Source organism: Sceloporus occidentalis, unplaced genomic scaffold (assembly GCF_023333645.1).
Source record: "Sceloporus occidentalis isolate IW3139 unplaced genomic scaffold, rSceOcc1.0.p SCAF_5, whole genome shotgun sequence".
Taxonomy (NCBI): domain Eukaryota; kingdom Metazoa; phylum Chordata; class Lepidosauria; order Squamata; family Phrynosomatidae; genus Sceloporus; species Sceloporus occidentalis.
In genome coordinates, this window is record NW_028316985.1 from 155,539,669 (window position 1) to 155,567,318 (window position 27,650).

Below are 27,650 nucleotides of genomic sequence, written 5' to 3' on the forward strand. Positions count from 1 at the left end.
GACCAACTGAATCACTGGGGAAGGGAGTTCCAAAGCTTAATAACAGTTATTGAGAAGGCTCTCTCCTATATCCTCATCAAACATGCCTGTGATGGCGATGGGACCAAGAGAAAACTCTCCTCCACAAATCTTAAAGCTCAAGCAGGCTCATACAAGAAGATATGGTTTTTCAGATACTCAGGGCTTCATAGGGGGCTTTAAAGATCATAACCACCAGAATTCTGCCCTTAGGAAATGCTTTAATTATTTAGAGATGCATAACTCAATATTCACAATCTCACGGAACCCTTTTTCTGCAAGTGAGGATATTTGGGAGGCTACACTATTATCACAATACAATTTTTTTCCTGAGGAACGGAAAATATTTTTAATCTCAACCTACCATTTTCAGCTACAGTCATGGGAATATTAACTTCCAAATAAGAGCCTGCTCCAACATTTACATGTACAGCATTAGTTTCCTGCCAATAAAAAACAGACATTGTTTCAATTATTTTCACTAACACTAAGCTATCAGCATCATTTTATTTATTTATTTATTGTATTTATACCCCACCCTTCAGCCCTAAAGGCTATCAGAGCGGCTCATGTCGAATCCACCTGCAATTTATGAAAAGGAGTTAGTTGATTAAAAACATGTTAAAATTAAAAACCTAAGAAATGCAACAACATTAAAACAAATGTCATTTAATATCCAAGGCGTGTTACGTATTCATTAGAGGCCATTAGCAGAGAAATGAGTAACAGCTACAAAAATTAATGATTGTTAATGTCCTAAATAATGTGGCCATGGCTCATCAATGCAATGGCAGATTTCTTACACTTCATGAAAAAAAATTATGCATTTAGGATACTGACAGACTTCATAGGAAACTAGACAAATTGTGTTACTAGGAATTAACTAAGAAGGATTTTACACGTACAGAAAAAATGCAAGTGTGTGTGTGTGTGTGTGTGTGTGTGTGTGTGTATACAGTGGACCCTTACCTTACATGGGGGATTTGTTCCAGGCACACACGCACACCCACGTAAGGCAAAAAAATGCATATGCTCGAGCCCCATTCAATATAATGGGGCTTGTGCTTGCGGCGCAGTAGAGCGCGCACTCATGGGCGCGCATGCCATTCATTCCTTTGTCGTGAGGATTCAGTGTAAGATGTAAGCCGCATATAGTGCGCCCGCATATGATGCGGGAGCACTGTATATATATTTGTCAAAATAGTCGAAGCTTACATATTAATAACAAAAATAAACATAAATAATAAAAGAAAGATAAAACGTTAAGTATAAGGTAGTATAACATTAACAGAAAGTACAATGAGAGATTAGAAAAAAAGTAGCTAAATTAACCTTTAGTAAAAGCTTCCTTAGTGATCCATAAATTCATTGTGTATCCTACTTTTATTGTACCATAAGAACACATGGCACCCGTAAACCTGCCATTTTCTTTCTTTTGCCTTTTCATACTTTGTGACATGTGTGCATTTTCTTAGCCCCGCCTGTGCCTGATCACCTCCCTACATATTACACAGCCATTATTTACTGCAGTTCAGTAAATAATGGCTGTGTAATATGTAGGGAGATGATCAGGCACAGGCAGGGCTAAGAAAACGCACACACGTCAAAAAAAATGGAAAGGCAAAAGAAAGAAAAGTCCATTCAGACTTTAGGTTGAGCACAAATAGTTATGCCTATTGGAATTTTCCAATTTCTTTGGCATTGTTTTCCTTTGCCTTGTCCTATATATCCTAAATGTTACCCTTGACTTATCGACAGTTCAAAATCCATAATGATAAAAGTAACTACACACACACACACACACACACACACACACACTTGCATGCTTAACAGGAACTAGCTTATCTTTCAAAACCTTATATCCAATTATGATTTACCCTATTTTTTGTGAAGAGGAAATCAATAGTGGCATCTGCAATGATATTCATACGGAGCTCAAAAGCAAGGATTTGACGTGGCTTCCCAGGCTGCGGAATTTCTGAAACTTTCATGACTTGGTAATCTGGTGGGAAAAAAAATTTCCACAAACAATCCCTGAAAAGAAAATAGAAGAGTAATGGAGTTACAGTGGTCCATCCACATTTGTGTTTATGGTCAACATCTGCCAGACACTGAGCATAGAATTGCTCTGGAGGACTCACAAATGCCTAGTGGAGTGTTCTCTCTAGGAATCTCTAGGTCCTTTAGTGTGACGTTTGGTTAAAGTTGACCACAGAGTTCCACTGGAGGACCTAGACATTCCTACAGAGAACATACTAATACAATCTGTGAATAATCAAATCCGTAAAAGTCAAAGCCGCAAATGTGGAGGGATGAGTGTAATTATCTTGAAATGAGATCCCCAACAAAGTCCAAAAGCTGAAAATTGCCCCCCAGTCTTACAATGGTTGCTTATCATTTACTGCGGTGGTTCCATTACACAAAATTTTGTGCACAATTTAAAATAAAACAAAAGGTAGCAGTCATTTGATTAGGCTTCTATTGGAATAATTTTGGTTTATATTCTTGACCATCTAAAGCAGACACAGGTAAAACAAAAAACATCCAGATAATACCGTTGTCTGTCAGCCCATGGGCCATAGTTGAAATCTGTTCCTTTGCCACAAACTATATCTAGCCCCCAACAGGGTGGGAGATCTTGCAGTTTACTATCTTCATTACTTGCTTCTCCCTCATTACTTTCTTCTGTTTCTTCAGGGACAAGGCCTGCATTTTGGAAAATAGCAAAAAGAGTTTTCAAATAATACATATTCAGAAAAAAACGTATCACCTATCCTATAATTTATTCTTAATTAGCCAAAATATATATGAAACACTGTGTAATTGATACATGTATCACAAGCTCACAATGATACACACACAAGTGTTTGCAAGAGCTCCAAAACAGAGTTTCAAACATATCACTGAAAATTATACTGTGACCTTGAGTAAGTACGGTTCAAAGAAATCTCTGTTCAAGAATATAGTCAATATAGCCATCAAAAAAATCAGGATTATCTATCATAGAGACAAATCACTTTTTTTTAAAAAAAATGGATTTTCCAGAGATTATGTTATTTTTTTCCATATATATATATATATAGGGCAGTAAACCCATTTGTATGATTCACAGAGACCACGAAGAATATATATATATATATATATATATATAGTGAACAAGAAGGAACATGTATGACTGATGCTTATTTCATATCTCAATGTAGGTTGAATTCTTACATCAGGAATGTGAATAGTGCATTCCAGAAGTTGCATGTATTCCCAGGATTGTTTTGAATCTCTGAAGGACCCTCTGCATGCCCCCAAATTCCTTATTTGAGGTTAGACTTAGCAAGATTGTTCATTCTGGCATGCCAGGAGGATCAATTCACTACAACTGGGTTTTTCCTGCATGCCAACTAGACTGGCAGGAGCCCATGTTCTTTTTGGGTTGTAACTGTTTAGCTCCTTGCCCTTCCCAACAGTTTGATTATCCAGGCTTATCTAACCTATTAACCTCCACTACCCACACACCAAAACCGTATCACCTAACTAAGAATGGGTGTGGATTGATACTCCTGCCATCTCTCAATGAACAATCACAGTAAGTCCAACCTGTCATTCTCAGGATGGCATGGAGGAACAATCCACTATGATTGGGATTTACCAAGTTCCTCTATTATGGGTAGGAATACTACCTTGAAACAATGGCATGCAACACAGTGCTGCCAAAAGGTATCTGTGATGACTTATATTTACCTAGTTTATAGTGGCTCACAAATGTTAAATGTTCTGACCAACCCGCAGCCTCACAAATGTTTTGTAAAGAACCCAGCACAGAATACACTGCACTCTTAACTATGGACCTTGTAGAGTGAGGCCAAACACTGCATGGTCTAGATTTGTTTTCCAGATCATGACACTGGAAAATACATGCCTTTAGCCACCTGCCAATTTCTGCTTTTGAAACACTTTCCCCTAAACTCTTAGGATTATAAGAAACAAATGGAGATTCTGTGTGTCTAAATGTGGAGGTCTTCTTCAAATAAACTTCTATCACCCTTCTATCATCTGCAGTGCATCACCTACTCTCTTCTGGATGCTTTGGACTTGGGCAGACATTAGAAAAATAAATAATCTCAAGTATCACCATTTGTACTGTACACTTTGGCAGAAATGTAAAGTCCAAAGTCAGTGATAACCTATCCTTCTCAAATTTACATAAATTTAAATTCACTGACAAATCAACTAAAATCTAGACCAGTGAAAAGGTATGATGACAACTTTCTGGCCATAACTGTCGATGCATTGTGTGCCTCTGCACCTCCATCTCCATCTATTGAAAAATACTTTTTTAGCTTGGTATTTTTGGTTGATACAAACGTCTACTTGAAATGGGCCCCACCTCTTTTGCAACTGCTGGAATACTACAAAATGTAGAGCCCAGTCTCCTGGAAGCAATCTGTTTTGATTCAAGTAATCTGCTCAGATGTTCAATAGTCCCTTAAAATATACTGTTATAATTGACTCCTAATTCCTTTCCACCCATCTAAACAATCTGTTCAATTCTTATGTTAGAAGTGTAGAATGCAGGCCTCCCCAGTTCAATATATAAGTTCAGAAAGTCATGTTGTCCACCCATACCTGAACATGGCGCCCCTGAATTTCTTTGACAAAATTGTTGGGAAGGGCAAGGAGGTGAACAGTTATAACCAAAAGAGAACATGAGCTCCTGGCAGTCTGGTTGGCACACAGGAACAATACAAGCATAGTCCATTGTTCCTACATGCCATCCCAAGAATGACCTATTACATCCATGTCTCCCAGACTATCCATAAGACATCTTCATTAAAACAGAAAGTCAACCAGAAGCATGGGGATCATTTTGACCCCACTACTAGAAAAAAGTAAAATAGAACATCCAGGAATGGAAGAGTTACAGCCTGCTCAAGTGCCACAGAAAATAAATGCAGCCTTTCAACTGTTGATAGCTGTCCAACCCTGCCTTAACTGTAATCACTTAACAAAACAAATCTCTAAAATTAAGCACAGTCTCAAGCAAGCACATACAACTTAATTTTAGATTTTTTAATATATATGACTCTTACTGTTTGCTGCACAACACTCTATCTTAATCTGATGCCTGATCAAGGTTCATCAGAGTCACAGAGATAAACTCAACTCCCTCAGGTAACAGACGGTTTTGTTACATATGAGGGATTAAAGGATACAGATAATATATTAGTCCGAAAAAAAAGTTTATCACTATGTTCTATATTCTATAGGGGAATTTTAGTCAACAATGAATGAACCCAGGGCTTCAAAAGGTTTTGAGATATGTGCATCCCCTTACTTGAGGGAACGCCAGGGTGGAATAGCACCTCTGGAGTTTAAATACTTTCCTGACTGTTGAAGAAATTAGTATAAAGAAACAGTATACTCTTGCTCCATCTTCCATTGCTTGAAAATTGGGGAAATGAAGATCATGCCCACAACCCTCCAAAGCATAATTCAATGGGTGCAGAGGGCTTCGATGGGAAAGTTAGCTATGGAAATATAAGAATGGCACTGAAAATTATTATCAAATTCTTGTTAAAAACAGCTGAATGGGAAATTGGAATTGCATTGGGTTGTACTGAGTGTGTGCAAATGTGTGTAGAACTGTTGTTTACACCGTTATTTTCTTCATTTAAAAAAATGCCCTGGAAACAAATATTTGCTATATAGACAAATGCAGATTAAGCATCTGCAAATGGTATCACCCTTATCATCAGTCTAACGCTTACCTGGTTCATCCATGTAATAATAAATATCAACATCATTTGACTGCATCACAACAAAGCCTTCTCCCATTAATCTTGGTGGTCTGTTAAAGAAATGTTAAGGGAAAAAAGGTGTTGAAACTAACAATACGGATACTGAAATCTACCAGAAAGACAGAGCTTACACTTTTATATAGTTAACTGAACAGAAAATGCTTCTTGGCTTCTGCATGCTCATCAACTGCTCTTATCTGGCTATTTTTCTACCTTATCTACTTTAGACTATGCCAAAGTACTTCATAGACTATAACTACAAACAAAACAGAATTCTCAATTACTGTATTTGCCTCTCACTTCAGTACATGGACAGCACCAAGTTTCAGCAACTTTTTAGAAGCAAGCTACTCTAACTATTACAGGCATTGCACAGAAAACCTGCCAGAGAGAGACCATTCTCACTAGCATGTCCTCAAGCATCCATTGAAATTTGGGAGCCTTAAAAGTTCCTCAAAGAAATACTCTCTTTATTGGCCAGCCAAAATGCACAAAATAAATGATGCAAGCTTTTCAAGCTCCACTGGCATCTTCATCAGGCAAAGATGTTAAAAATCACACAGGAGAAGAAAAAAAAACTATGACCACATTAATCATAGGTCTGCAATTTGAAGGTGCTGCTGTTCTCAGTTCAGGTGTTGTTGGAGGGACATTCATGCAGGCTGGACTGAGGCAATTTGGATCTGATGAGAAACATCTGTTTTTGTATTTCTAATGGAACTTTATTTTGCCCCCCTGAAATACCCACATGGCCAGAATGTTTGCCTGATGAAGAAGCCAGTGGAGCTTTGAATGCTTGCAACATGTATCCTGTGCATTTTAGTTGGCCAATCAATGTATCGTTGTTTTGTGGGTTTTGGATGTTATTTTACTTTGCTATGTGGCCAACATAGCTATCCCTGTATGTGCACTCAGAGTTTTTGTTTTTTTATAAATTAACACAACATAAAACTTTAAAGAGCTTGCTCAAGAGGGAAAAATCTGTATTTGTCTCATCATACTATATTTATGCTTGTACTGATCTAGGACATTTTTAATCTGATTAGATCAGTATTATGTTGTTAAATATTATGAAAATAACACATTACTTACTTTTAAATCCTCCTTGGTTTTATTAAAAGTCTTTAAATCCCATTTTGGCAAGACACCAGATTAGTTTAAAGCATTTAAACTTATTAAAATATATGGTTAGACCTCCAACTGTCATTTGTCCCATCTCAATGGCAAAACTTTAATTTTTGCTTTCTTGATTGAACACTTCATTTGCTCTTTTAAAAGAAAAATTGCTTTCTCCTTGCCCTATATTCCATTCTTAATGTGTTAATGATTTTTATTCTTCTTTTGGCTAAAATAGAATCCAGATCCCATTGGGATATGTAATCTTCAGTAATTAGACCAAAAGTATAACAAATGCATACATAAGGTGCAAAATTATTGTACTTTGAGGATATCTATATTTTAGATACAGGTAATAAGGGACTGCTCAGTAATTTTACACTTTTGATAACAAAAATTCCTACAAAATAAAATTCTTTTAGCCATCTATACAATAATCGGGCTGTGCATGTGGTGGAATTGTTCCTTGCTAAAGTTAACAACAATTATTTCAGAGTAAGCATCTCATTAAGCTGTTTGTTGGTACAGCCAAATTGTGAAGAATTGTGTGTAATTTTAAAGATACACGCACATCATAATACATTAATCTGCAGTATTTAAAAGATGCCAGGTACCCTCCTCCCCAATTATTTCATTATTTGTTTACAACTACTTCAGCATTTTACAGTTTTCTGAAAGATCTGTCAGAATCAAACTGTTCACATTTGGACTTCAGTTGGGGGAAACTTACAGTTTAGATCAGGGGTTGGCAACCCCCGGCCCACGGGCCTCATACGGCCCGCGGAGGTGGCAGGACCGGCTCCAGCCCGGTCCTGTTGCCACTTGCCGCAGGCGGTATTGCGGTGGCGGCGGCAGCGAGGAGGGCGGGCCACAGACAGTGCGCCGCTGCTGCCCGCCAGCAGCTTCCTCTAGCCCTGCGCACACCTTCAGGGCCGCGCGGAGGGCTAAATAGGAGGAGTTTCTCCTCCTGGGACTGGCTGGCCAATGGCTGCTGGCAGGGGGCGGGCTGTTGGAGCTCCAGCCTGCCCCCATTGGCCAGCCAGCCTCAAGAGGAGGAGCTCCTCCTCTAGTCCTCAGCAGGGCAGGAGGGGGCGGCGGTGCTCCTCCTCCCTCCCGCCCTGCTCACGGTTGCCTCACAGCCGCGGGCCAGGCGGGAGGGAGGCGGGGGTTCTTCTGCTCCCCCCTGGGCTCCCTGGGGGTTTTCCTCTGCCAAACCTCTCTCTCCGGAGAGAGGTTTGGCGGAGGAAGGACCCCTGAAGGAGCCCAGGGCCTGGCGGGCCGGTGTCCTGGGCTCCCTGGAGGCCTTTCCTCCCCCAGACCTCTCTCTCCGGAGAAAGAGGTCTGGCGGAGGAAAGATCCCCAGGGGGCCCAGGGCCTAGCGGGCCGGCATCCTGGGCTCCCTGGGGGCATTTGCTCCCCCAGACCTCTCTCTGGAGAGAGAGGTTTGGAGGAGGAAAGACCCCCAGGGGGCCCAGGGCCTGGCGGGCCGGCATCCTGGGCTCCCTGGGGGTCTTTCCTCTGCCAAACCTCTCCCCGGAGAGAGAGGTTTGGCGGAGGAAAGACCTCCCCAGGGAGCCCAGGCCCTGGCAGGCCGCCCCCTGGGCTCCCTGGGGGCCTTTCCTCCCCCAGACTTCTCTCTCCGGAGGGAGGTTTGGCAGAGGAAGGGTCCGAGGGGGAGGCCTCCAGTGCTGGCGCCCCTAGCCGTCTCTTTTGCCGGCCTCTGACAGGGCCTGGGGCCCCCTCAGGGGCCGGCAGAGAGGGGGAGGCCTCCAGCGCTGGCGGCCCCCGCCGGCTCTTTTGCCGGCCTCTGACGGGGCCTGGGGCCTCCTCAGTGGCCGGCAGAGAGGGGGAGGCCTCCAATGCTGGTGGCCCCTGCCGGCTCTTTTGCTGGCCTCTGACGGGGCCTGGGGCCCCGTCAGGGGCCGGCAAAGAGGGGGAGGCCTCCAGCGCTGGCGGCCCCCGCCGGCTCTTTTGCCGGCCTCTGACGGGGCCTGGGGCCTCCTCAGTGGCCGGCAGAGAGGGGGAGGCCTCCAATGCTGGTGGCCCCTGCCGGCTCTTTTGCTGGCCTCTGACGGGGCCTGGGGCCCCGTCAGGGGCCGGCAAAGAGGGGGAGGCCTCCAGCGCTGGCCCCGCCCCCGGAGGGTGGAAGCTCCACCCCTGGCATGCGGCTCTGCCTTGGAGGGGGGAAGCTCCACCCCCAGCACGCGGCCCTGCCCCCGGAGGGTGGAAGCTCCCCCCCCCGCTTCAGCCCCCCAGTTGTCTGAGGGACAGCAAACTGGCCCCCGGCTCAAAAAGGTTGCCTACCCCTGATTTAGATTAATGTGCAGTTTAAAAACAAACACATCTTAATAACTAGCACATCTGAAAAAGATGATAATACAATGCTATAGCATATCTATGTGAGAATACATTTCACTGAACTCCACAACTGGAGTTAGCAAACATGCATGGGATTGTAATCTGAGACAGTAATGCTTGGTTGTGCAGTGCTTTTATACAGCTAATAATAATATGAATAAGAAGTTAGGATGGGGCTTCACTATTAACCTTCATTAACCTGTTTATAACACTAGGATACTAATTATCAAACATGTTACATAAGTCATGCTATATCAAGAAATACCATGATCAGTTCAAATGCATTTTCTAAAGGAACAAGATTGCCATGGATGCTAATAGGTGAATCAAGGAACATAAGAACACGGTGGGACAATATCAGCAACTTCCAGTATTGCTCAGCATTGTCTATGCCAGTGATGGTGAACCTATGGCACGCGTGCCAGAGGTGGCACTCTGAGCCCTCTGTGTGGGCACATGTGCTGTTGTCCCAGCACAGAGTTTGCCAGAGTTTGTTACTAGAAAGCCAGAGGGACACGACACTTTGCAATAAATAAGTGGGTTTTGGGTTAGTTTCGGCACTCGGCCTCTAAAAGGTTCACCATCACTGGTCTATGCTCATTTGTGCTGATGGAAGTTGTATCCAATAGCATCTGGAGGACCATGGGCTACTCACCTCTTTATTAAAACACTCCACCACATTCCCCAGCCCAAGTAAAATAATGACCTAAAAGGTACAAAATAATCGGAAAAGTATTCTACAGTGTAAAGAAGTACTTTCTAAACCAGTATTGTCTGGGATCAACACTGAATTTGTTATAAGTGGGTCAGAATAGTCTACATAAAGTAATGTTTCAGCTTGTAATTACTTACTCATCATTTTGGAGTCCAACGTATCTTGGACTTGGAACAAGCATAACCCTTACATTTTCCAATTTTCCTTTGACAATATGCATAAACTGGTCAAGGTGACTTGAAGGTGGCTTTGTAGTGTAAGTTAAGAAAGCATCATCAAAATTAATGCAGAGGGTCTGAGGCTGATAATGATTCCCAAAGGCTAAACGGCCCTAATTTAAGAGAAAGACAACTGCATATTAGCTTGTAATTCTTCATCACAGAAATCATCCTGTGTAAAGAAATGTGATTTGAAGTATTGTTTTATTTTAACTGTATATAAAAAAAGTGTACATTGTTCCCCTTTACATGGATTACACAAACATAAGCAAGTTATATCAATTTATTTTAAAAAGACCCAGAAAATACATAGAACTGTCTGAAAATATAACTGTTTGAACATTGCCAAGCAGCTGAAAGCCCTTCGACACCTTCAAGTGTGAAATCCTCCAAATCATGTGCAAAACCATGCATCCTTTAATATGAAATGAAATATTAAAAATTCTAAGTACTGGATCAATTCCACGACTATTTATATCTGGCCATCCTAGTGTCTTTTTGATTAAAATATGGACCCTACATTGCACCACAGTTCTTGAAGTTCAATCTACCAAGCATCAATTAAACATATATTTCTGAGAACTATCCTGAATCAAGAAGTGGGAAAATAATCAAGCATTTTTATTGATGAATTATTGACAGTAGACACATCCTGTCAAGAATACTTAATTATTCAAAATTCTATTCAGCAGAAACTCCTCAAATGTGCCATCTATGAATTAGAACCTAAGCAATTATGAATCTGTTGCTGTATTCTTAATCATGAAAATACTGAATGCCAAGGATGTAACAAGACATTATGGTAAATTTGAGCTTCCACTGAAAACAGTATCCTAAGATAAATAGAAACGTATAAAGTAAATGGAGTCTCAGTGTGTGACACCATCAGGCCAGGAGTTTCTCTGCCCTTACAAGCTGCAGCCTGTGAAATGGCACAAGAAGCAATAAAATAGAATACAGATCTTTTGTTTCCAGCATCAGACTCATCACTGACAAAGCATTTAGCTTCAGCCTAATTCTGTTTTTGAAATGCCAACGTAGAAACTCCAGGAAGCCATGTATTTATATGTCAGACAGACTTATTATGTGCCCTCTAAATGTACTTCTCAAAGATCCAAATTAAATATTACAATTACTTAAGATTCAGAGGAATAAAAGGCAAAATTCAGACAAACAAGACGTATTTTACTTACTGTGCTAACATTAACCTTAATTACAGGAATAAGAGATCTCCACGATGAAGAAGGGTCAAGAGATTCACTTTTTGCTTTAACACTAAAGGGGAAAAATAAATGAAATTTAGTTAATCAACACAGCCAAAATCATCCTCACTGATGTCCCAATTGTATGCAGAAGCCAGATTTATACTGAAAATGAATCACAGTTCCATATAATGGACTGAGTATACATTTATTAATATTGCCTCATGAATGCATAAACACTGTAGTATGAACTATATTTCCCTAGTGGCGCAATGGTTAAATGCCTGTAGTACCACAAGATTGTGAGTTTAATACCAGCCAAGGGCTCAAGCTCGACTCAGGCTTGCATCCTTCCAAGGTTGCTAAAATGAGTATCTGGCTTGATGGGGGCAACTAGTTTACACATTGCTTAGGGTGTTTTTCAGTGCACTGATAAGCAGTATATAAATGTACTTGCTATTGCTAACATGAAAAAGCCAAGTGCATGCAACATACAACTCTACTGTGTTATTCTGGTTGCTGCTGAAACATCATCTCATAAGAGTTTAAACTTTCTTAGCTTCTTAGAAGTACAGATGAACTAACACCAGTAAATTAAGTAAATCCATATGGGGATTAGCACAGAACTAAAGATGTCCCCTGCTTTTTGATGGCGTTTTTCTTTGGATAACTTGCTGTTTTGACGCTTTCAAATTACCAACAAGTTTCATTAATTCGATCAGGTCTTTCATTAGGCTTACGTGGAACTGCTCATGAGTACACTGCTTGCAAAGCAGTCTGAGAGGGGGGGAAAGGCACCAAATCAACCACAAACGCTTGCATGGGAGCACTCGCATGTGCAGTCCCACCTCTTGCCTATAGAAAGCACAGAACCCTAATGGAGGATGTCTGTGAAGTCCTTTTTGTCTATAGGGGAGGTGTGCGTATGCATGTACATGAGTGTGCATACGTGCACACACTCGTGCATGTCTCTGCTGGTTTTGTCAGCCTCTTCACCTCCATCCCCAGTGCTGGCCAGAGGAAAAAAAATATCAGCCCAGCTCCATTCAGTGTGTGTATGTGCACACGTGCGCACATGCATGCACACACACCTCCACACAGCCATTTCACTCTCTTCACTTGCCGCTGTGTCATCTCTCCCCTTTCTGTGCTCTCCACTCTCCCTTGACCAAGAAAGGGTAGAGGAGTCTCCTGCAGAGTGTGAGTAGGGTGACCAGATGTCATAACTGCAAAGGAGGACAAGGCACCAGAAAATGTATGACATTCAAGGATAATGTAGGCTATTACAAAAATGGCTGCCTTTCCCAATCCTAGTCTTTTCATTTTGAATTCAAAATGATACTTAGCTCTTTGGTAATGTAAATATAAATTTATGCTTCTTTGTCATGCTCAAAATGGAGGACATTTTGAAATTCCTCCTGGATAGAAGGTTGACCATATAACACCAATCTTAAAAGATCTTCACTGGCTACCATTTTGCTTCCGGGCGCAATACAAGGTGTTGGTTATTACCTTTAAAGCCCTACATGGCTTGGGCCCAAGTTACTTATGGGAACGCAGCTCCCTACATAAACTACCCTGCACTCTCAGAATAACGGGGACAAATTTGCTGGAATTAAAAACAACTAGACTAGCCTCAACTTCCCAAAGAGCTTTTACTATAGCTGCTCCAAGATTGTGGAATAGTCTCCCGGAGGAGATCCGTCTTACTACCTCCTTGGAGACCTTGAAGAGGGCACTTCAGATGGATCTCTTCCAGCGAGCATACCCACCCGATCTTGTATAAAACACACAGATCCACCTCCTTTGAACAGGATTGGAATATCTTACTCCACAGTCGCTTTTCGATATGCTGTTCAAAGGAGGTGGATCTGCTAATTCTTTATGTATTTTAGCATTGTGCTTGTACTTGTATTTTTATATTAGATTGTAATCCCGCCTCGATCCACCCAGGAGAGGCAAGAAAATATAAATTAAAAAATTATTTATTATTATTATTATTATTATTATTATTATTATTGAAATGTAGAATATGTCCTGGAAACTGAGGGCATCTGGTCAACCTGAGTGTGAGTAGTCAACTTGTGCCATTAGGGAGTGGGGCGGGGGGGGGGGGTGGAAAGAGGAAAATACCACTCCCTGAGTTCAAGGAAAGGGTTTCTGTGTGTTTGTGTGTCAGTGATTCCATTCTTTCCTGAGGAAAGTTTGGCATTTTTCTTTGGGCCCTTCACTTATTGGACAGCTTAGGGACCAGAGCACATAATAGTTCTGCATTTCAACGATTTTCACTTTTCAACAGTAGCATGGTCTCTAACAAGTCCAATAAGCGAGGGACTCCTGTGTTCCTATTAGAGCTAGGCATCAGGATATCAATCTATCATGGGCAGCTGATGAAATACTCCCAAAACAAGATGAAATAAGGCTATTCCTGGAAAGTCTCAAACACAGCAAGAAGCCAGTTTTCCCTATAAATGGCACTCTCAAAGAAGCCATCATAACTGGCAATATCTATCACTGAACTGATTAGCATTTTAGATATTATAATGTAGTACTCTCTCTCAGATGTTCATTTAAGCAAAAATGATCTTAGAACAGTAATGTGTTGTGCAAGAACAATTGACTGGGTAATGCTCTATAGAGAGGTCTTATGCCATTAATCTCCTGGAAATGCTTTCTGCTAGAGTTAATTACAATAATTTTAAAAGGAAAGACAGGATGCAGGTAGATTCAATAAGCTTTATTTAAAAAAGAATTTCAGCTGCAGCACAAAAGGTATTTAGCAGTAAATTAATGCTAGGCAGAGTACTAGCATCATTTAATTCGTCTTGACTTTGAACTAGAGAAGTGCCACTACCTCTTTCCTGTTGAAGATGACTGAAAATCACCAGTGCCCAACACCACAGGAGACTCTAGAGCACTTGCAGGGAGGAGGAAGTATTATTCTACCCAAAATTCTTATCTCTTGAATTTTCCCAGTGTTTTAACCATACATTTTCCATATTAATAGACTGCACAAGGGCAATTAATGAACCTCAGTATCACAAAACAATCTGATACATGAAAAATGATCGCAGAATGGTATAAAAATAGAAGAAGAGACCTAAGCAATGAAAAAACATGCTGATGTCTTAACATGTCCAAATAAATGAAAAGTCTGAGGAGACAAAAATTTCCACAACTTGTGCACCGCTGTGAAGGCCGTATTCCACATTCCTACCCACTGTACCTCAAATGACAATGAAAGAGAAGTACAAGGTGTGAGCAGTCACATGCTATATTATCTTATCTATTGGAAAAGAGAATATACAACTTAGGAACAAGTAATCAGATTTACTCACATACAAAAAAGCAAGGGACAATTTTGAAAGGGGAATAATAATAGTTCAGAAACATGTCAGTAATATGGTATGTTAACAAATACAGCTGTTCTTGTTCAAAAACAGTAATCTTAAGTTCTAACAAGTACATATTTACATTTTATTACACTCATAAATAAAAACACATTTTCCAACTAGCTTGAAAGTGCAATGGTCTGCTGTATTCCATAGCTCAAAAATTTAGATGTTCTAGTAACTAACTGTTACCTAACAGACCAAAGATTTTTAAGTGGCCTGGTAACATAAAAAAGGGAGAGGTTTATACCCAAACACTTTTTAAGGAACAAGAACATGCTACTTGAAAGTCTTCAGAGAAATAACTAGTAATTCAAGAGAAGTGAAACACAAAATAAAAAATAAAAAAATCAGACACAATATTCAAAGAGACTCAAGGGAATATGTAGCTATACCTTTCAAGATTTGTGTGTGCTTGTTCTCTCCCATTTTCCTGGGCTTTTTCATCATCTTTCTTTGGAGGAATGATGGTTGGATCCAGGCCAAACAATTCCTGAAGCTGTCCATAAAGATCTGAGCGGTTGTACACATGGAACTCAAAATCATTTATCATGATATATAATCTTGTTTCTGCCTTTGGATCTGTAAATTGCAACAAAAAGATTCTATACAGTAACTTTTCAGGATACAACTGTAGCAAATCAAAAGAATAGAATCTGGACATATTGACACACACTCACACATAGATATACTAGTACAGGATTTGTGAACTAGTGAAATGACTCAGGCATGCATAAACTTTAAATTTCAAACATCACCTAAGATGATTACAGTGTCTACTGTACTGATATGTGAGCTATTGGCTGCTGGTCTGCAGTGAGTTTCCTGAGAAAATGGAAACAATTTTAAACATTGCCTGTAAATATGGTGCTGCTCCCCGGAGTGTTCAAGTAGGGAGGACCTTTAATCATCCACTACAGATAACTTAGGAATTATTCTAAGACAATTATCAACAAGTAGAGCTAAGAAGGAAAAGGGAAGATAGGAGAAAGGAACATCAACAATCTAAGATATGCGAATGGCACAATGCTACTAGCAGAAAACATCATACACTTGGAACAATTACTAAGTTAAAGAAAAAGTGCAATGGCAGGCTTAAATAAAGAAAACATAATGAAAACAAAAATAATGACCACAGAGGATCTGCATGAATTCAACCTAGATAATGAGAAAATCAAAATAGTTAAAGGTTGCCATACATTGGATCAAACTCTGAACAGAATAGAAATTGCAATCAAGAAATTCGAAGATAAGTAGGAATGGGAAGGGCAGCTATGAAATAACTAAACAAGGATCCTAAAGTGTAAAGATATACAACTTAGCACTGAATTCAAAATCATACAAGCCATAGTATTCCCCATCACCATTTACAGATGTGAGAGCTAGATAGTGAAGAAAGTGGGCAGAAAGAAGATCAATTCATTTGAGATGTGGTACTGGAGAGGAGTGCTGAGGATACAATGGATGACCAAGAAGGCAAACAAACTAGTTCTTGAACAGATCAAGCCTGAACTCTCCCTGGAAGCCAGGATGACTAAACTGAGGCTGTCATACTTTGGCCAGATGATGAGAAGGCTTGACTAATTAGAAAAGACAATAATGCTACAAAACATAGAAGGAGGTAGAAAGAGAAGATCACAAACCAAATGGCTTGACTCACTCAGGAATGCCATGGACCTGTAACTACAGGATCTAAACAGAGCAGTAGAGGTCTGGTGTCTTGGATATGCCATGAGTTGGGTCTACTCGAAGCAGGTTAACAACAGCAAAGAGCTAAGTATCATTTTGAATTCAAAATGAAAAGATATAACTCTGAACACTAAAGTGAGGATTGTTCAAGCCATTATATTCCCCATCACCACACATGGATGTGAGAGTTGGACAGTGAAGAAAGCAGTCAAAAGGAAAATCAACTCATTTGGATCAACTTGAATGGCCAAGAAGACAACCAAATGGGTCCAAGAACAGATAATGCCTGAATTATCTCTGGAAGCCAAGATGACTAAATTGAGGTTTTCGTATTTTGGCCACATCATGAGGAAAAATGAATAATTAAAAAAGACAATGGTGCTATCAAAGGTGGAAGACAGCAGAAAGAGAGGAAGACTGCATGCTAGATGGACTCAATCAGGAAGGGTATGGGCCTGAGCCTGCAAGCCCTGAGCAGAGAGGTTGAGGACATGGCATTTTGGAGATATCTCATCCACAGGGTCGCCATGAGCCAAGGTTGACTCCAGGGCAGCTAACAACAACAATAACAAATTGGTGTTTTATGGAAGGATGCAAATCATATCAAAGCCTAATAACTTTGGATGTTCATGTCAGAAAGCACTGCAGCACATTTGATCAAGTTTTCTAAAACATAAAATATTTCACAGTATTAATATAATAAACAGGATGTAATTTTTTAAATGAAAACATTAATGCAAAAAAACTGGTTTGAACAAAAAAAGGTTTAAACTGCTCAAAAGTTTTCTTTTGTTTTTTTTTAAATAAAAAACGTTTTCCCCCAACCCTGCTAAATGAGGTGCAGTCTTCAGGGATTCTAGAAAGGAGCATGCAACTCAACCCTCACACCTGTTGCTCATCCGTGTTACAGACTAACATTTGTGTTGATATATTTTTTTTAATTGATTACAGTTGATTTCATCAAATAAATCTGTATCATCTAAATCACGGGTAAACAAATCCACATTCCCTAAAGACCATTTTTACAGCCCCAAAGTTCTTTGCATCTACCCATGGGCTGAAAAAAACAGTACACGCCAGTATGCTCAAAGCCTTTAGGGGTTGCCACTGGCCATTTTGCTACTACTTGAGGGGGCTAATTTTTTTTTTTAAATCAAAATACAATGTGACTATACAGTTGGCCCTTTGTTTGCATGGGGGATCAATTCCAGACCCACCCACCCCCAGCGAAAGCAGAGGCTCACGCGTATTTAAGCCTCATAGGCCCGGGTGCACAGGTCATTAGAATTAATGTGGGTCGCCCCTCCACACATAATCGAGGTCACAGAGCTGAGATCTGAGAGTTAGGAGGGGCGACTGTATATTCACTTTCTGTTTTGAACAAAAAATCCACAGAGGCCTTAAAGGGGCAAATGAAAGATCTCTAAAATGCCCCCAAACACACACCTGGAGATTCTGAGATATTATTATTTAGTATAAGCAAAATTGTTTTCAGGTGACAAATTTCTGGGAATGGCAGCAGAGGAGGTTAAAATGGGGTGTAAGTCAGCAGGGAGACAATGCAGTCTCCAAATCCTGGCAGTTGCTCACCTCTACCCTAAATATTTCTACAGGGAAGCAGCAGCTGCAGAATTCCTCTCTCTTTATCTCTGCTTATCTTATTCACCTTTAATGCCCAATGGTCCCTAAGAATTAAGAGAAGAAGGAGCAGGGCCAATTAATTGATAAAGGAGATGCAAGACACACAGATAAAGCTAGTTGTGTCTATACTGTTGACAGTTTCTTCTAACTTTTGCAGACAAAATTCTATGTAACTATTTGTCACATTATTACCACAGCATGTACACAGCTGCTTATGCACAATACGAGTTTTTATTCATTCATTCATTCATTCATTCCCCGCTCTGGCTGAAGAGCGGCTTACAAATTGTTAATTAGACATTTCCCTGCCCTCAGGCTTACAATCTAAAGAGACAAGACACAAAAGGAGAAGGGAATGGCAGTGGGGAAGGGGAAAAGTCCAGCAGATCTTCTCTCCCTCTGATGCCTGGACCACTGGTGACAAATCCACTGCATATAATCATCAGCCTGTTTTAAACCCCAGCCCTCCCAAAATCATATTCTCAAAATCTGGGCAAAACATGCAGCCCAGCATGAGCAGCAAGCCAACCAGAATTGTTTTTCAGTGTAGCAGTGGGGGCAGGGATGTAGCCAGGATTTTAGGAAGGGGGGGTCCAAACTAAGTGCCACCATTATAATGGGGCTTGGGTGCGGTGGCACAGCAGTATGCACCATTCATTTTTCTAATGGAAGGGGGGGGTCCGGACCCCAAGGAGCCCCCCCCTTGGCTACGTCCCTGGTGGGGGGCGGGAAAAACCTGTAGTAAGTTTGTGGATGGGGGAGAAGCATGGAAGTTATCTGTTGTTTTAATATTCCTCATTGCTTCATCTACTTGCCTACTCAAGTTAGTACATGTCATATAACAATCAACAGGAATACAGACAAAAATTTCATATAGTCCTACAATGACTGTTTGTGAACAGGACTGGTTCCTATATATAAAAAAAACTGAGTTCATGTCACAGTATGAAAACAAAACATTCAAAATTATACATGATAATCCATTAAAACATCAAACTGTGGTGAGACACCACATCTTCAGTTTCAAGTTGTATGACCTAATTAAAAACAATTTTGTTATAATTAACTAGTTTTTTTCTCCTTTAAAGACAACCCTATTACTTATTTACTCAAGAGACATGAACTCTTTTGGTATTCAAGTAAACTGGGTCTCTGAAAGTAGATTATTACTTTGCCAACTACTTCTCTTTACACTTAATATATTTACCTCTGAAGATCAAAAAGTGAAAACATATTTCTGTGCCCACCCCACAACCCCACAGATCTCTTACTTTAAGCACTAAAGGAAAAAGCTACCGTTAAAAATTGCCGTAATAATTTCAGTTTCAAGGCTATAGCAAAATGCCACTGCCATTAACACATGTGAATAAAACTAAAGAAATTGGGGGGGGGGGGGGGGTTCTAGAAGCACTCCCCAGATTTGTGAATTGAACTTGCCCTATTTAAAATCAGACATACAAATTCAGGAGTAACCCTTCTCTTGCAATTGTCATCTATGGGATTACACATCACCATTCACATCCAAGACCATTTTCTAACAGCACATGAGTAAACAGTATTCCTCAATTACTGCATTTTGGCTTTATGCTAACATTCACCTTTAAATCAAATTAACTAATATTAGCTTCATCAATTAATAAAATAGAATAAAATCTATATTAGATTAATTCAGACGTTTTTACAGATAAAGCAAAGGAATAAGACCATATTTTTTAGATTCACAAACTCATGATGGAGGTTTGTTCTTTAACTTCTCCTTGGTGTACGGGAAAGATAATCATTGTACTGTGCAAGGGATCACTCTGTTCGTGTAACATTAATGGATATCTTCTTGTGCAGCAGATTAAGTACATATGTATACTCAAGACATATACTCAAGACCTACTCTCAGTCCATACTAACTCAATTTCATGCAGTATCTGAATAAACATTTTTTGGTCAGATAAAGAGGTTATCCCTACTAGAAAAAGTTTATAGAATGAAAATATCCTGAACTGGCTGAAGGAGGTTATAGAGTTAAGATGGTGGATTTCCCGACAGTGCATGTATGTCCCAAACACTTTCACATCTCTTCAATGCATTACAGACCTAAAGCTTTTTTCAACACAGACATTCACCTCATGCAGAAAGAAAGAAAGAAAGAAAGAAAGAAAGAAAGAAAGAAGTACTAGAGAAAGTGATTCATGGAAGATAATATCAAAAAGGACAGACAGGCGGACAGACAGATTGATCCATCCATGCCACTGGGACCTTTTACCAGAAGGAAAGAATTATATCCATCTGACAAATAATATACTCAGAGCACCAAAAATAACTGCTTATTCCTGCCGTTGACCTATCTAGCACAATCATGCTTGCAGTATGACAAATGGATTGCACTAGGAAAAAATCGATAGGTGTGGCTTATTTGGGGAAGACAACTCCACCAATCAGAAGAAAACTCAAAAGGATAACTATTCACCTAGATTTACACTTTGAATCATTATTACAGTATAGCTGTTGATTTTCAACTAATAATGCTAAAGGAAAATTCGCCATACAAGTCATATACAACAGAATATCACTTCTCAAAGGAATATTCTGTTCTTAATAATGTTTTTTACAAATCTCAATATATAGGGAACAACCTTCCCATCCCAAAATGTACTGCAATTTCGCATATGCTACTTCTTTAGTAAAAACAACAACGTGTCTTACAGCATGTTAACTGACTAACAAATTTTATCTATTACATAACCTGTCATGAGCATAGTCCAGTTTTGTGAGCAGCCTTTTATTAGACGCAATTTCCAGCAGCCCTAGACAGCATAGTCAGTGGCAAGAAATGCTAGTACAGTGGTACCCCGGGATACGAATGCGCCGCCTTACGAAATTTCCGGGTTACGAAAAAAATCAATGTAATTAAATGTTTCCGGGTTACGAAGGTTATTCCGGGTTACGAAAAAAATTTTGGTGCTTTTCGGCGCGATTTTGCACGAAATCGCGGCTTTCGCTATTAAAGCCTATGGGCTTTTCGGCTAGCGAAAGTTTCCGGGTTACGAAAGCGGCGGCGGAACGAATTAATTTCGTAACCCGGGGTACCACTGTAGTTGCAATTCAACATCACCTAAAGAGCTACATGATTTCTATCCCTAAGGAACAAAGGATAGACAGGTTGTTTTTTTCTGGCACTACGTTTTCTTTTACATATTGTATCTCTACTCTAGTTCTAGATGGCTTGGCATCTCGGATGGTTTGTGGATTGACTCCATATAAAATTCAATATTTTAAGATGTAATGACAGGCACTAGCCTCAATTACTTTAAAAAGGTGATTCCCAAACTTTGGTCCTTCAGCTGTTTTGGACTTCAGCTCCAAGAAGCCCTAGTCAGTTTGGCCAGGAACTCTGGGAGCTGAAGTCCAAAACATCTGGAGAATCAAAGTTTGCGAACCACTGCTTTACAAGATAGATATATCCTTCATGAATGTGTCTATCAATAACTAAATAACCAATGAAAACTGTGGAATGTCCAAATCTGAAAGTGGTGTGCTGGAACAATTTCCAGACATATTAACTACAGTATTGTGAACTAAGATCAGAATAGGAAAGCCTCAGTCAGACATCACATGGAAACACTGCAGTTGATAAGGTCTAAACAACTTAACTGGGCATATTCAAATATTATGATCTCTAAGAGCTATTTACAAAAATACAGCAATGCTTCTTATTTTGTGTCACTGCTATTTTTGTGCGTGTCACTGAATTTATACAGACTCATTTACTTTGACAAGATATACACATTATGCTCTTAACTGTCACCGAATTAGTGTACTTTCAAATGTATTACTTTTGAAGAAAACTTACCATGCTGTTTCTGCTTTGGATTGTACATCTTCCACCAACGAAATATAATAAATCCATCTTGTATTCTAAAAAATATGTTTACACAATTAGAAGTGTCAAAGGTACAGTGGGTCCTTGCTTTACGTGGGGGCTCCATTCCGGACCCCCCCCCACACACACACATAAAGCAAAAAATACGTATGTTTGAGCCCCCTTATATCCAATGGGGCTCACGCACGCCCCACGGCCACACACGCCATTCACAAGCCCTATTGGATATAATGGGGCTCATGCTTGCTGTGCAGCCATGCGCGTGCACCAGGCATTCACCCATTTCCCGGGCAGCTTCAGTGTACGCTGAAAGCCACCTTTAAGGAGCCCGCGTATGGTGCAGGCTCATTGTATTAATTTATGTATTATATTCAGTGAACTGAAACACTACTTCAAACAACGTAAGATTGTTAAAACTGCTCTTTACCTAAAAGATACATAAATTTTTAAAATTTTATTGTAATGCTTTTTAAATCTGTGGGCTGCCTTAGGTCCCTTCAGGGGAAAAGGTAGCATGTAAATGAAATAAACAAATAAATAAATACTGCTCCTTATCATCATTTGCTGCTACACTCTGGATCAGAGATGAATATGAATATACGACAAACCTCATTTTTTAAAATACAGAAGAGTCCTATTTCAAGTCTTCCTATTTTTACAAAATTGCCTGATTTTAATCGACTACGTTCAGCCTTATTCTCCCAGTACCAATGGTCCAAATGAAAAATGCCACAGTCAAAACCAGGGGTGGAGAACATGTAGTTTTCCAGATACTTATTGCTGTGTGCCCTTCAAGTTATTTCCAACTGTTCGTGACCCCAAGGCAAAATTATGATGGGGTTTTCTTGGCAATGAACTTCCTCTGTCGTCTGTAATTCTCATCAACCCTAGCCAAAAGAAGCAACTGTGGGAGATGATTAGCATTGCAATCCAACTTCTCCTCCCCATTTTTCCTGTTTTAGATGCACTAGAACCTATTTTGTGAGAGTAATCTTGGACATTAAGAATAAGCTGTTTAGAACAGTCACAGTATTGAAATAATTTGTAAGCAAGTGAGGCACCTGATAGACATATCTTCTGTAATGTAATAGATTTCTCGAACCATGATTTTTCCAGACAGGACAGAGAATGAAAAGGAACCTATAGTAAAAAAATAAAAATAAAAAAATTAAGTCAGTCAACAGCATTAGTTACATGCCTCAATCTTCCTCACTTTGGCTAGATTAAGGGTGCAATTGTACAGCTAAGATCTGTCAGCTATAAGGATGTTGGACAGGAATCATTGAGCTGGATGCCTGAGAGATGGGTATCAAATTCTAAAATCTCCAACAAAGAAGAGATCACCAACCTGCCATGAAATACATTCCACTGTTGTACATGTACAACTTTTGGAATGGGCCAACTGCACAATCCCCAACTTCACAGGATGTCTTTTCTACAGCAAAAAAATGGAGGCACTGGAAGCTACTATGAGCAGCAAGTTACCTTTCAAACAGGTTATAGGCCCTCTCTGAACTCCACAAAGTTTCAGTTTGCAAAATCAGAAGTGCTCATTTTCAGTTTTGTTTTATCATTCAGTCCTTGTTGTTCCAAAGCATCCCAGAGGGAGACAACTGGGCCCCTACACCTGCCAAAGTGTTTGAATTTTGAGAAAGTCCCACTAAGCTAGTAGAAGTCAAGAAACATTGCTGGCCCAAATATTAATGAGCAGCTACAACAGATCAGCTCTGTCAGCAACACAGAACAAGAGTACATCTATACAGTAGTATACTACATATCTTCAGTTGTCAGCTATGCAACCACCAGCAAAGCAAGTTTATACCAGGTCTAATGTAAAAAAAATTGACCTCTATTGTCTTCCATGAGAGTGGTGGGAAAGGATAATATCACCATGACAGTGTATAGGACAAGATGCATCTCTGTATCCCATAATTTAGATCTACAAGATCTACTAGAAACCAATCCCTGTGTGCAACAGTTTAGAAGATGAATTTGTGCTCTGTCCCTCTGTTATTAGCCTATTATTTTATATATATTCAGTATATATTTAGTACATATTCAGAGCTGTTCTTTTTTTAAAAGTGTGCATTAATGCCAGAAGACTTACCAATATGGATGTAGCCATTTTTATGTAATCTGTTTAGAACTAATGTTAAAATAAGTCCAATGTTCCGGGAATTATAATAAGTTAGGTAAATAATCCAACCACACGACAAAATTGTAGCTGCAAAGAAATTATAACATGTTTTAGTACAGCCAAAGCTTAAGAAAATTAACAGAACAATTTATTTATAGCAAATGTTGCTATTGTTATAACAAACAATGCAAGTGAAATGCTGGAACAGTCCAGTATTATGGTCTATACCTCTGCTCAGGACAGCCAGACTGCCCACTTCATATGCAAAGCTATATTGTGTCTTAGGGCTATACACACAGGACCTGAACTTGTACCCTTCCCCCCTCTCTGCCCCCATGCTATCATCTTCCAGCATGGCCGTGAGAGAAATCAGAAGAACTCCCTCCAATTTTCAAATAATGACAGTAGTCCAAATTGGGGCCACTACCGGTGATGAGTATTAAATATGGTGTACCATGAAACAAACCATGAACTTTATCTAGAGTCTAAAATTAGTTTGCTTTAAAAAAAACCCACACCTAAAACAAACTACTGTACAGTTTATCTAGATTTGGACATAATTTTTTTTAAATCGCTTTGTCAAAAGAGAAGCAAATCATTCCTATTTCTTCCTCCCTCCTTAGGGGAAAGTGGGAAGCAGACATGTTATGAGGCTCATGCACATAGCAGTAACTGTGGTTTAATATTGTGTGTGGCCTTGATGAAATTACTATCCAGCCTTCATTCCTCATCTATGAAATGGAAAAATTTACTATAATATTCAACATTACAGGAGGAATGGGGCACCTCCCCCACAACCATCACAAGGCCTGTATTTCCTTTGGCAATATCTGTCGGGTTAATGCCTACCTTCCCACACACCTGTCCACCCATTTACCCACATCCTTCCAGCCTGCCCATTAATTCCATTTTATTCCATCTTCCTTTCTTTTGCTAATTTCTCCCCACCACTTCCCACCTTCCCTCTCCTAGGGCCTTCAATTTCTGCCCCCTATCCATGTGGCAAGCAGGCTTTTTAAGAAGTTTTAATTAACAACAACAGAATATTTTCTTTAAGCCTAAATGCTTCAGGGGTTGAAGCACACAGAGAGTTTAGCGTTAATCCTTCTTTTTTTTAGCTGCTCTCTCACTCCATGAAAGATATCCTGCTCCACAGACACAAGTATTTACAATTTTAAAAAAGCTTTAGTCAGTACTAACGGACATGTGTGTGTGTGTGTTCTTTTAAAGCTGAAATACTGTGAAAAGGCAAGACTGCAGAGAGAAGACCACAGGCCAGATGGGGAAACTTATGGGCTGCAGGTTCCCTATCTCTGCTCTAAGACACTGTGTTAGTCATTGCTATGTAACAAACATGATACCAGTAACATGATGGGAAATTTATCTTTGAGTCTGTTAAACATCATCTTATATAACAAACTGACTTTCTGAAATAGTGACAATGCTTCAGATTATGTACAATGGTCATCACAGAATGAAGTGTGTACTGTATGTGTGTCAACTGAACTGCTCAGGCAGCTGCACAAACAAAAAATCAAGTTTCAGCAGGCACAAGTAACAATGAGAGGAGAAAATGTTCAGTTTAAAAACCAATAGAAGAGGCTCAAGCTGCTGGTTCAAAAACACAAAGACCACAGCTAACTGTGCATATGCAGTCCCTTTGAATTCTGCATGATATGTGGAGAAAACATTATTCAAGATCTTCTCACTTTTAAAAAAAATAGGAACTAGATTTCATATAAGCACATTACTATTGTTTTTCCATGTCAATAGGCTAAAACAATCTAGTGGAAGCTTACTTTTCTTCAGTGGCAAGAGCAAGATCTGTGGTTAAACTCTATTTAGGATTATCCAGCCCAAGATTATTTTCACTTAACAAAGATCCTTTTCTGTTAACTATCACAACTATATAGCACCATCATTGACACCTATTACTTAACATGCTTAACACAGGCATGGAAAATTAGATATTTTACAACACCAAAAAGTACACAATTTTTTAAAGTAAATGTGACATACCAACTAGGAGCCAAACAACATTCGAATTATGCTCTGTGAGAAAATGTTCCAACTGAGTGATACTGGGAACAATACTCTCATTTCTTTCCATTGCTAAAATACTGCAGTAGCCTCTTGATAACTAAAGAAAAGGGAAGAAATCAGGTTACATTTTACAGAACAATGCTGAAGTAAATTCCTTCCTTAAGTAAAGAAAAATGCTGAAATAAATTCATTCCACACATATGGCTTATTTTCCTTTTAAAATACTTAGGGAGATTCAAACAGTTATATATGTGATGTGTAACCAATCCTACAGCTATATACTCAGTAATAAGCCTCACTGTGTTGAATAGTGTTTACTGATGGATAAGTATGAATAGGATTTCAGGGGAAAGAGCCAGTGATCACCGGGGAACTTATGTCTGTCTCCACTGGAACTGCACAGTGAAAGAGGTTTATGACCATGCAAGAATTCCCCCTAAAAGCAGCATATGGAAAATTTAAAATCACTTTTATCTCAAGTGACAAAACTAGGAAACAGAACATAGTAATTTCATTGATAAGCTCAAACTTTACATTACATTCAATGTGTGATCACATTGATCATATCCTGAGGTTTCAATACTTCCTGCTCAACACTGGGTCCACAAAGGCTGCCTTGGATCCCAGAAGAAAACCAGGGTATACATTCAATAAATAAAATAAATGATAGATAAATATTTACTCATCTGCACCACATCCTGATGTAAACTGATATTAGCAATTAATATTGAAAAGACCCAGGTACAAATGCCTGCAAAACACATTTTGTCTCTTAAGATTTGTGGCATACTATGTCACTTCTTAAATATATTTCAGAAGGAAACCCATTTTAATCTGTTGAAGCAAAAACAGTCACACAAGACACTAAAGACTAACAAATTGTTACACCATAAACTCTAGTGTCTATATTGATACTTACGTTATAGTAATATAGTTGTTAAGGCACCCCAGGATGCTTTGCTGTTCTACCTAAACCAAACAAAACAGAACATATTGTGTCAACTGGTACTACATATATGCATCCTAATAAACCATTAGCCAATTGCTTTCCTAGGTCTTTTTCCTTAGGTTGCATATCTCTTATATATGCATCTTCCAACACGGTAGCACAAAAGTGATTTAGCGACTCCACATAAAAGCACTGTGTTAATTTTTTTTTAACAATTTGCAAATAAAAATATGTGTTGCAAAATCAATTATGGGACTGAAATTTCGTATCTGGTTAAAATAATGTTAGCTAGAACTGGTCTAGGTTCTGAATAGCTATTGAATAAAGAAGGAAGATGCAGCCCTGCAACTCAGAAGTGCTGCCATACTGCCTCTTCAGAGTCTTTTGGTTAGGTTCTCTGCATGGGACTGTTCTTTGGCTCTGAGTTCTTTTGCCATTCCCATGCTACAAAGACTTTCCTTCCAAATGTTAGTGTTGGGGTTTTTTTTAAGCTGACGATAATACTG

General features: G+C 39.6%; 1 protein-coding gene across 10 annotated transcripts in view; it reads right to left on the reverse strand.

Moving 5' to 3' along the window:
- Window positions 1–27,650, reverse strand: part of BLTP1 (bridge-like lipid transfer protein family member 1) — a 156,540-nt gene that overhangs the window by 122,803 nt on the left and 6,087 nt on the right. For 9 of the 10 annotated variants that reach the window (XM_089525845.1, XM_089525846.1, XM_089525851.1 and 6 more), the window contains 12 exons: window positions 27,115–27,164; window positions 26,172–26,292; window positions 24,123–24,239; window positions 23,077–23,155; window positions 21,986–22,050; window positions 15,207–15,393; window positions 11,411–11,492; window positions 10,137–10,330; window positions 5,781–5,860; window positions 2,574–2,724; window positions 1,896–2,052; window positions 383–461 (listed from right to left, as the gene is read on the reverse strand). In XM_089525845.1, coding sequence (XP_089381971.1) covers window positions 383–461; window positions 1,896–2,052; window positions 2,574–2,724; window positions 5,781–5,860; window positions 10,137–10,330; window positions 11,411–11,492; window positions 15,207–15,393; window positions 21,986–22,050; window positions 23,077–23,155; window positions 24,123–24,239; window positions 26,172–26,262 — 1,282 coding nt within the window. In that variant the 5' untranslated portion in view covers window positions 26,263–26,292; window positions 27,115–27,164. Of the gene's footprint in view, window positions 1–382; window positions 462–1,895; window positions 2,053–2,573; window positions 2,725–5,780; window positions 5,861–10,136; window positions 10,331–11,410; window positions 11,493–15,206; window positions 15,394–21,985; window positions 22,051–23,076; window positions 23,156–24,122; window positions 24,240–26,171; window positions 26,293–27,114; window positions 27,165–27,650 lie in introns of those variants that run through there. The other variant, XM_089525853.1, reaches the window with a different exon arrangement.